Source organism: Trichechus manatus, unplaced genomic scaffold (genome assembly GCF_000243295.1).
Source record: "Trichechus manatus latirostris isolate Lorelei unplaced genomic scaffold, TriManLat1.0 scaffold00037, whole genome shotgun sequence".
Lineage (NCBI taxonomy): Eukaryota > Metazoa > Chordata > Mammalia > Sirenia > Trichechidae > Trichechus > Trichechus manatus.
In genome coordinates this window covers 5,228,667-5,240,271 of record NW_004443973.1, presented here as the reverse complement: position 1 = coordinate 5,240,271, position 11,605 = coordinate 5,228,667, and the positions used below count along the sequence as shown (strand labels likewise).

General features: G+C 39.7%; 1 protein-coding gene across 1 annotated transcript in view; it reads right to left on the bottom strand.

Annotated features, from left to right (window-relative positions):
* CCDC141 (coiled-coil domain containing 141) overlaps positions 1–11,605 on the bottom strand; it is a 199,312-nt gene that overhangs the window by 123,593 nt on the left and 64,114 nt on the right. Inside the window, exon 6 of the mRNA XM_004375579.2 lies at positions 3,656–3,772. Coding sequence (XP_004375636.1) covers positions 3,656–3,772 — 117 coding nt within the window. The remainder of the gene's footprint in view (positions 1–3,655; positions 3,773–11,605) is intronic.

Below are 11,605 nucleotides of genomic sequence, written 5' to 3'. Positions count from 1 at the left end.
TTGTTTGCTTTAAAGGAAGTAACCATCCTACAAAATTCAGGTCATCTCTTGAGTTTAGCATTTGGAAATTTTGATAGAATTTTTACTGACAAAACTTGAAGCTGACACATACAGAAAAACAAACAAAGGAATAAACAAACAAAAAACACAACTTTCTAAGCAGATAAACCAAGTGCTGGACTTAAAAAATATTCAGTCTTTACTGGGTTAACTGCACCTTTTTTTTCAATCAGTCAAATATTCAACTAACCGTTTTGAACACCGGCTGTACACTGCAGTGCTCAAAGAGAAGCAAGAAACTAAAAAACAAAACAACCCACACGATCCCTATGAGGAGATTTCAGTCTAGTAAATGCACTCTACTGCCTCCCCTCCCTAATTTCCATCCCCACAAATGTGGATATTTATGATGTGTCTTGTCCATTTTCAATCACTGACTAGTAGTGTTTAGCCCACTGTTTTCCAGACCTTCATCATTTAGCTCTACCTTATACTATCAACCACCCAAGATATTAGTAATAAAAATCCTATAAAACTTGATATTGATTAAAGTATGCACCATTCCCACTCAGTCTACTGGGAATGGACTCCCCGCCCCCTTTTGCAGGTAATATGGAACATCTGTTAAGAACTTTGGAAGGTATTTATAGACCCCATTTATAGGCACAACGGAAAGGAGCAACTGCAACATGGCTGCTCTGCTCCTGTCGCTTTCAGCATTTCGTGGTTCCATTTTTGTATCTTCCATATACTTACACATGGTTGGCCAGCTGTCAGCCATTACTTCTTGCAAAGCAGAAATTCTTTGAAGTAGGTTGGAGGATGTGGTAAACAGAATAATGCCCTTCCCCCAGCAAAGATGTCCACATCCTAATCCCCAGATCTGTGAATATGTGACTTTATGTTCTAAAGGAATTTTGCAGATGTGAGTAATTTAAGGATCTTGAGACAAGGGGATTATCCTGGCCCAATGTAATCACAAGAGTCCTTATATGCGCAAGGTAGGGGTTAAAGTAAAAGGTGATAGGACAACAGAGGCAAACAGAAACAGAAGTGAAAGAGAGAAGAGAGAGAGATTGGAAGATACTATGCTGCCAGATTTGAACATGGAAGCAGGGGCCACCAAGCCAAGGAATGCAGGAGGCCTCTAGAAGCTAGCAAAGGCCAGGAAGTTGATTCTCCCCTAGAACCTCCAGAAGGAAACAGTCCACTGTGAATTTATCACAGTAAGACTGATCTTGGACTTCTGACCTCCAGAACTGTAAGATAATATATTTGTGTTGCTTAAAGACACTAAAAAGGTGGCAATTTGTTACAGCAACAATAGAAAAGTAAAACAGAGGACTGGAGGAAATGTAAATGCGAACATCAAACTATATCTGGAGGCGGGTTGGGCTGAAAACAGTGGAGCTCAGGAGCCCGCCACGCCCCTGGTGCCTGTGGAAGCGTCGGGAAGGCGCCCCTAGTGGAGGACGGAGGGCGGCGGGAGAGGAGGCGCAGCGGCTGAGGCGCGAAGCTGCCCCAAGAGCCGAGCCCGACAGCCCGAGCAGGGGCGATGGAAATCCAAGAGGAAACAGCCCTTTCATTAACAGTGTTGAGAGGGTGAGAGATTACTTCTTTGAAAGAAAAAATATAGTCCTTTTAGAGGAGGAGATGGACAGCAACCCCACGGCGTCGCTGCTACTCAACAAGCTGGCCTACTGCAACCACCTGAGCCAGGGCGTGCAGGCGCACGAGGAGGGCGAGGGCAGCGGAAAAGAGGCCAAGGCACAGCCCAGCTGCCCGCCTGGCCGCGCTTTTCCTTCCACACTTGCTGGGAGGCCTCGGCGTGGCCCTGGACATTCTGGCCGCGATAACCTTAGACCTACTAGGCTACTTCTAAACAGAGAAAACAAATGTTCTGTAGACACCCTTCCATCATGGTTTATAATCATATTCAATCCTCAGTCTTCTCAGAAGGGCTTGGTGGGCGCCTGATTTTCCTGATTCTCTGTCTTCTTCCCCTGTCGGCCTCTCAGGGTGAATCTGTACCCGTATCGGAAGCTGTGCCTCCCCAGGACTGCCAGGTTCTGAGTATGAGAGGGAGACGCCTGTTCTCTCAGTCCTGCACACCCTTCCCTGCCCCTCTCCATTTAGAGAGAAATTTAGGCCAGAAGATGCAGCCAGAGACAGCAGGGTCGAGGAAGCCTAGCTGTAAGCAGGAGCTGGCCCAAGATGCTGGGACAGGGACTCCAAGTGCCAGCAGAGAGCCCAAGGACGCACCTCACGCAGCCTGGAGTGGCCACAGCCGGACAGTACCTCCTCAGGGGCCGCCCTCCAGAACCCTCTCTCCAGAACCTTCTCAGGGGCCACTCTTCGGACCCCTCCATCTTAAAAAACCATTTTATTGAGATACTATTCACATATCATACAATTTAAAGTATACAAATCTATGATTTTTAGTATATTCACAGACTTGCCAGCACCACAGTCAATTTTAGAACATTTTCACCACCCCACAAAGAAACTCTGTACCTTTTAGCTATCACCCTCCACCCCCATCCCCACCCCCACCCCCACCCATACCCCAGCACTAAGGAACCACTGAAAAAGGCTCTACTTTCTGTCTCTACGAGTTCTCTGCTCTGGACATTTCATGAAGCAAACTCCCCCTCCCCATCTTTTGCTTCTTTTTTTTCAAATCCACAACACTTAGCCTGTTGCTGTTTCCCTGGGAATTTTATTTCTAGGACTCTGTCCTAACAGATGAACAGAGCTACAGATACGGATTCTCATGGAAGGATGTTCTTTGAGAGGTTTTCTGTAAGAGTCAAAACGTGGAAGCCTTCTCAAAGTCCCACAGGGTGGGGGTAGGGGTGCACTGTGATTATCAGGCGGGTCTATGACGGAACACTTGAGCTCCAAGAAAATGTTCACACATGAAGACTCCAGTCCAATTTTAGAAAAAAATCGTATGTACCCAGATTGGTTGTCTCTTTGCGGGAGAATTAGGGATGGTTCTTACTTTCTTCTTACTTCCTTTTATTGTTTATAATTTCTTGTGATTAACTAGGGATTACTTTAAAATCAGAAGATATAAACATTTTTAATTAAAAAATATTTTAAACTAAAAAAAAACTATACCTGGAAATAGTAAAAGTGATAGCACAGTGAGGCCTCAGTGTACGATAATAATAATTTTAGAAAGCTAGCGGAGTGTAGTATTTAAAAGTTGAGCCCTGGAGTTAGGCTAGACCTGGAATTGAATTTCAGCTCTGCCACTGACAATGCATATTACACTGGTCAAGTTACTTCACATCTCCAAACCTTTGTTTTTTGTTTGTTTTGATCTGTAAAATAGGAAAAAAAAAAACAATACCTACCCCTCAGGTGTTTTGTGAGATTAATTTAGATAATGCATTGAATATACAGCACCTGGCACAGTGACTATTCAAAAAAAGACAGTTGTCATTGTTGTTCTAGAAGTTGTTTTTGTTATTATTATTCTAGAAGCCCAGTCACTGGGCAGTGATATTAGCTAATGTTATCAGAATCTTTTCCATGTAAATTGTGGATTATTTAAAGTGAGGTATTCTGGTTGTCTTTTAAATTACTCATAAAAAAATTCTGAGAGAAGACCATGCACCTTTGAATTATTTTTTAATGTGTCTCTTACCTTTGCTTTTATCATCAGTTCCTCATGCTTATGAATTAGCTCCTCATTGTCTGAAAGTGATGAACCTAGATGTTGTTCTTGTAAATCTCTTATGGTTTTCTGAAACCAACAAGTCACCTAGGTAAGAATCAACAAAGCAAGATCAAATAATCAGAATAAGTGAGTAAAAAATCAGAAATATTTCCTCAACCTTTCAAAACTTAAGCTACTTATATTAAGCCTATTATATTAAAAATTTGAGTTAAATACATACAACGATTATAATAACAAATGCACACACTATTTTGTGACACATGAAAACATTGAGCAGTTTGAAAGTGTTTCTTAAGTGTCTTATATGCACAGAAAGGTAAAATATATACTGTATACTAAGACAAACATTTGTCTAACTAATGCTAAATAAAAACCATATGTACTTATTCTGACTTACCTACAAATTTGACCTAAAGACAGAAACGGATCTTGTTCATAACCCAGGGATTGCCTATACTTAAATTTCTCTTTATATATACTCATTTCGTGTATTAATATATATGATCAAGTTTTCATTTTTTCTTCATTTAAACCTCTACCTACTTGAGAGAAAAAAAAAATAATCTCAGAAAAGTATGAAAATGATTTATCAGTTGAGAAAATTACATGGCATGAAGAAAGTAATTCAAAATCTCTTAACAAGGAAGAATCAAAACAGATTCCAAGGCAGTCCATAAATCATGCATTCTTTTAGAATACAAGTCTTCTTTCCTGGATAAGAATATGAATCTGAATACAGTTACATAGACTCATATGAAGATATTAAACAGCATATGTAGAAGTATATTTTATACTATGAAAAGATAGTGTAAAAATATTTAGTTTGCTGCAATTGCTGAAAATCTGTGTTCAAACAATAAATGGAGAAGTTATTAAAATTCTGTTGACATCATAAATGTCTCAGGGCATGACTCACTTTCATTAAGACTAGATTCACAATATATGTCATACACAATGTTAAAACAACAAAAAACAAAGACTTGAAAGAAGCTGTACATTTTTAAATAATGACACAGCTTGACTTGGGACTGATGACATGATCCCCTGAATGCAGATTCTTTACTCCAATTATAGGAAAGAAGCTTGAAATTTTACTCTCAAATCCTCTACATCATTATCCTCATGATCACATCATAGTTACTGATTGTTAAGAACCTACTACAAGCTAGACAGTTTGAAAGTTGCTTTTCAGGCATTGTTATGGGTTGAATTGTGTCTCTCCAAAAAATATGTTCAAGTCCTAACCACTGGTAACTGTGACTGTGCCCTTATAGAAATAGGGTGTTTGTAGATGCGATTAAAGTTAACACAAGGTCATACTGGAATAGGGTGGGTCCTAATCCAATATGACTAGTGTCCTTATAAAAAGAGGAGAGGACACACAGAGACACAGAGATGAAGACCGGTATTGGAGTTATGCTGCCACAAGCCAAGGAACACCTGGGGCTACCAGAAACTAGAAGGGCAAGAAAGGATCTTCCCCTAGAATGTTCAGAGAGAGCATATTCCTGACAACACCCTGAATTCAAATTTCTAGCCTCTAGAACCGTGAGAGAATAAATTTCTGTTTCAAGGCACCCCATCTGTGGTACTTTGTTACAGCAGCCCTAGGAAACTAATACAGCCATCATCTCTATTTCTCTCAACAACTCATTTTAGAGACACTATAACTGAGATTCAGAGAGGTTAACAGCTTATCCAGGGCCAAGCAGTAAGTGATGGAGAAAGGATTTGTCCTCATCTACACGATTCCAAAGTCCATGCTCTTCCACTGCACCCTATTGCCATGCTTGAGTAGCCTAAAGCCCTACAGTCCTGTCATTAGTGGGGAATGACTTCAAGCCTGAAATGGATTCCAGCAGTCCACTCAAAATAGTGGGTATTGCCACAGCCTTATACTATGTCTTTATCCAGCCTAGACTGTCTTGCCTGGGACAGCCTTGGGATTTCTCTAAAATCTTATAAAGTGGAGAAATGAGTGAAGCAGGTGGCTAAGGAGAAAGCTAGTTTACACCTGAAGTTCCACACAACAAATTCACACCACAAACACACACATACACAATGCTGCTACACAGATGTCAGTTAGAAAGTCACCTAGAAGAGGATATCCTAGGATCATTACAGGGACGATATCACAAAGCTGATAATGAGATAAAAAGGTCTGCACCAACTCTTAGCATTTCCAGCATGGAATATGCAATAAAATATGGGGCAAGAGGGTTTCTCCAGCTTTCTAGTAATTGGAAATCTTTGTTAGCCAGCATTTCAGCCTATCATCAGTGCAAAGAAAAGCATAATGATGATCCTGTAGCCATTTTCATGTGAGGTGCACCTCCTTTTTGTTCAGAATATTTGGTAATCTATGTGTAACAGACATATTATGTAGCCAGCTCCCTTATCTAAAGTATCATGTTTATGTATTTACAATTATTTGAAGACAGTATATCTTTCTGGTATCCCAATTAGAACTAGACGATATGTATAATGTGCATTAGATAAAACCCACAAAGAATATTTTTATTACCAAGAGCTATAAAATTTATCCATCAATACATTGAATTTTTATAAAACAAAATTATTTCTCACAAAAGATGCAATGAACCCATATAAAAACCCAACTAGAGGAAATTATTTAAGGATTTAATCAAAGTAAAATGGATCAAGAATATACTAACTTTCAGAGATCATTTATTTTATTAACTAATGGAAGTGAGTGTTAGTCATTCTTAGCGGGAGGAACCCAGAAATCTCAAGAATGCTTTGGATAGTGATATAGAGTCTGAGTGAAAGAAAAATGGGTATAAACAGGTGTTCACTAATCTCTAAAAACAGATGACAGGCCTGAACCCTCAGATAATCCTATTAAATTTTGTGAGTCGAAGACTTGTCATTTAACACACGCTAGCAGTGATGAAAGCTGGGAAGGAGTAAGCTGTTTTGATTTTTTTTAAGCATCTACTGACCTCATCCCCTAGATTTGGCAAATACTATTTCAACCCCCAAAGGACACTATTCCTGTAAAGGAATATACATATTTCCTCAAGAGCTATGAGGATAATCATTATATCCTAGTCACATACCTGCCTGTTAAAGCATGCTGCCTCTCTAGAACCAGACATTTATACTACCAGATACACCCTGGAAAGGAACATTAAAAACAAGTTGGCATAAAACTCAGAAGTAAGTAGATCATGGCAAGGGTGTGACATCTCATCATGAGGCATTCACACATATAAGCAGCCTCTACGATCAGATTTACCATGTGTGCTGTGGGATGCATGCAGAGTAGGCTCTCAGTCGCTCTGATGCTAAAAGTAAGACGCCCTAAATAACTGAGAGCGTGTCAACCATAATACTCTGCCACCCAGTAAATCAGTCATTGCATCCAGCAAGCAGCTACTGCAGACAGCTGCACAGATATTCCAAGTGCACTTTTTATAAGCTTTTAAATTATATCAGCTGCTGTCCAAAAGCCAGAGTGGTAAATACAGTAAATGATGCACCATGGCATTTCTGTAGAACATGGTCCTGCAAAAGGATGAAAACAGGAGTCAAGGATTGGGAGTATGAGGAAAGGAAGGAAGGACAAAAAGCATTCAGAGTACCTGCTAGAAATGAGTTCTGGGCAATGAAGGATTAAGAGGGAATGGGAACAGTTTTCCTCTCTCTTCCCAGTTCCTACCTTTCAGCTTGACTTGAGTGATGTGCATATGGTCATCCCACCAATTTGACATGACATGACATTCTAAGTACTAAGTACCTAAAGGAGTTAGAACTAAGGCAGAGAAGGAGTGGGGTAGATCTGTTTGGGGAGGCATTTACCAAAGAGTAAAAGAAGATTTTGAGAAAGATAAGCCAGCAAAAGTGCAAAGGAGCAATCAGGGATAGTCAGTGAAAACCAAGAGCTGCCTTAGAAGTTAAAGAGGGGGCCAGGGAAAACTTTCGCAAATAGTGTATACCTGCATTGTTCAATATGGTAGCCGTTAACCACCATTAGCCATAGAGCACTTGAAATGTGGCTGGTCCAGATTGAAATGGCAGTAAGTATAAAATACACAGATTTCACAGATTTAGTATAAAAAATGAAAATATTTCATTAAGAATTTTTATATTGTTTACATGTTGAAATAACCCTACAGGACAGAGTAGAACTGCCCCATAGAGGTTTCAAGGAGCGCCTGGTTGATTCAAACTGCCGACGCTTTGGTTAGTAGCCGTAGCTCTTAACCACTACGCCACCAGAGTTTCCATATTTTGGATATGTTGGGTTACATAAAATATATCATTACTTTTTAATTTTTTATGTGACTTTTCACTTTTTTAATGTGTTTACTGGAAAATTTAAAATTACATATGTGGCTTACATTATATTTTTATTGGACAGGACTGCAACTCAAAATCAATTTATTAAATATAGACCTACAACTGAGTTTTAATTAAGGGCAATTTAAAATATTGGAGTCAGGAGACTGGTAGGATAGGATATCAGTTAGAATTTTAGACCACTGAGTTGAGGGGAGGGGGTAGTAGAACTAATAATTCTTTTAAAGAAGTATGTTAGCTAAGTGAAGGGGTGATGGGATGACAGCTTTAATGAAAGCAGAGATAACAAAGGGGCTCCTCCTCCAACCCCTTACCTTTTATTTCTTTGTTTGATTAGAAGAGACTTAAGCAGAGGAAACAGAGTCAGCATAAAGGAAGACACTGAAGATGCATGGAATAAAGATGATGTAGGAATGTACCAGAGAGTGGGAAGTCTGAAAGCGAGCACTATTGAGACCATTAGTCTTGGGCAAGGTGTAGTGAAGAACCAGTTTTTGATTGTTGGGCATGCCACCCCCACCTCGACCCCCTACTGGGAGATAAGAATGAAGTACATAAGAGAATGAACCAGAACTTTACAGAGAGGGCTCAGGTACTACTCCAAACAAGTTAAAACTGTTACCTAATCCAATCTTTACACCACTTCTAAGAGGGAGATATTTGCCTTTTCAACAGATGGGGAAACTGAGACCCAGACAGGTTAAGTAACTTGCCTAAGGTCACACAGCCAATAAGAGGAAAGTCCCACAAGTAAGGGCAGAAATGCCAGGGACAGAATACATGCTTTCTTGTCCAGTGTTTTTCCTTCTCATCACATCCATCTGCAGAACCAAAGGATTCCTGAGAAGAGAAGTGGTTCTTATTAGGCTACAGTTGCTATGAGTTGGAATCGACTTGACGGCAATGGGTCTTTTGGGTTATGAACATTTTAAAAATAAAAACTAAAATGCAGTGGTATAGTCGTAGAACCTAATTTTAACATGGAAATGGGTGCTGTTTAAAATCAAGAGGGCTAAATGGAAATATTGCATTAGAAAGGATAATGGGTGTGTGTGCCCTTCAGAAGTTGTGCCTGAGAGGAAGAGGCTGGTGGTGGGCAGAGGCGACAGCAAGGATGGAATGAGAATTCCAGTTCCCAAACAGTTATGTGGACTGAACAGGACTAAAATGTGGGGGAATGCAAAGCAATTGAAAATGCTCTCTGATGGTCACGGATAAACAACTCAGGTGGCAAGAAGGAGAACTTCTGCTGCATCCCAAAGAGATGCATCAGATTGACATACTCAACTCCCACCAGACTTCACCCCCACCCCCATCTCTTTGTGTGCAGTTTGTTCTACAATCTGAGATCAGATCTTATTTTTTGATCTTTGTTTAAAACTATGGTGGAGGAGGCCAGCTCGCAATAAGCAATTCAAACCACCTTAACAGAAATGCTTAAGGGAAGATGAAAATCTCTACAAATTACTCTCATTTTTTTTTTCCCATGTACAGAACATTTCTTGTTGAATAGCTGGTTACTATTAGAGACAGAAAAACTGATAAAGGGGGAGAAAGGCATCAGTTATTTATCTTCTTTAACCCAAGGCTTTCTGATAGTCTCTCTTCCAATTATCAAAAATACACACATATGATGTTTTCAATTATAGTTGATGGCCACAGGTGACAGTTCCGATGTTTACTTTGATTTTGAAAGTGTGTTAGTATTATAATAAACATTTCAGCTTTTTTTTTTTCTTTTTTAGGATAGGGAAACCAATTGTTTTCATTTTATGTTAGGCAATCCGGTCAAATGTGCTGTGTAGTTAGCTAGACAGTAACCAGACTTCAAATAGCCATTTGCTCCATTAGGTGATAATGAGTATTAGAGGAAGAGATACTAAAGCCAATGTCACTGATGTTTTGTGTGTGAGAACTTGAGAGCAGGGTAGGAAAGGAGAATTACTGCCAAAAATGTGGATTGGGTTTCTATTTTTAGATGCATTCTAGAACTGATCTAATTATTGGCTTGCTATTATTTGGATTTTATTATTTTTTCACTTTCTTTTTCTGGGAGATTCTAGGTAGACTGTTCACTATTATCTTTTCTGAAATTTGGGAGCCTTCCATGATTTGGTCAAGTCAACAGAGAGGTATTACTATCTCCTGGATAAATGATCAAATCCCAGTATTCTTTCTTGATGGTAGTAAAACCAAAAAAAACAAACCTGTTACCGTCGAGTCGATTCCAACTCATAGCAACCCTATAGGACAGAGTAGAACTGCCCCATAGGGTTTCCAAGGCGCGCCTGGTGAATTTGAACTGCCAACCTTTTGGTTAGCAGTCGTAGCTCTTAACCACTATGCCACCAGGGTTTAGGAAAGCTAAAATACATTATTTATCACAAAGCAAATTTCATTATTTTATAAACAGCTTCATAGATAATCTCCCTGTCTATAATTATAATTTTATGTGTTTACTTATTCTGTCTTATGTTAACATATAATTTCTCTTCTCACATTTCTATTTCAAGAAAAACCACACTCAAGACTTTTTCTTCCCTTACTAACATTGCCCTCAACTCTTGTTTTTAGGCAAACTCTTTACTTCCATCTACTTAATGGTGGAAAGTTGTTTAGTCCAATGGATAAAATCAGTATAATTGAAGTCTCTGGACCTAAATTTTACCTCTAGCATTACCTTTGACTCATTAGGGGGAATTTACACTGCAGTGGAAGTCCATTTTCAAGAAAGGAACAGAGCCCAGCCCAGTATCTTGGTAATGTGCATCCCTGCCACAGATATCTAAGGCATGGTTTTCTCAATATAACTTATGGCTCTGCCCTAAGTGACCTGGAGCCAATTATATTCTCTGTGTGTGTGTGTGTGTGTGTGTGTGCTTGTATGTGTGTGTGTGAGTGATAAAGAAAGAGAACAAGAGAAAATTGATTACAGGGCTACTTAAGAGTGAGATCAAAGTTTGATATTTCCACATTACCATCTTGGTTCTAGGACATAAAGCGATGAGTTTCACACTGAAGCTTTGGCCTAAACTACTGGTTGTTGGAAAAAAATCGAGTCAGGAACTTTCACATAAACGGAGTAAATAACTGCTAAATTTTAAAGGATATTTTAATACTTTCAAAGCATGCTATCTATTATTTTGTTTTCTTAGGAGTCTCCCTATAAAGAGCATTGAAACTAATTGGGGACCATGAGGATGAGGGAAGAGGGAGAAATAGTCTTACTCCCTGGCCAGTCTAGCGAATAAAGGGGTGAGGGGTGGCAGTACTGAGGAGAAAAGGAAAGAGAACAATCTTGGCACAGGAGGCAAGGAAGGAAAAGAGCTCAGGGAGTTGGAAACAGATGCCCAGGCAGCCAGCCCCTGGTGCTTGGCAGATCATAGCTCAATCAGCAACAGCTAATGTTATCATCCAGTCAAAGGGCATGAGGGTAGGGGAACGGATGCAGTAAACACGGGGAGCAGGTCTTACCTAGGGAGCATACACATCAAACAGCTTTGTCATCAGTCCTATCACTTCTGATAATGTAATTTAGTCACAGTGTGTGCCCTCATCTTCCTACCAACTAATTTGGGGGCTTAAATAATTGTG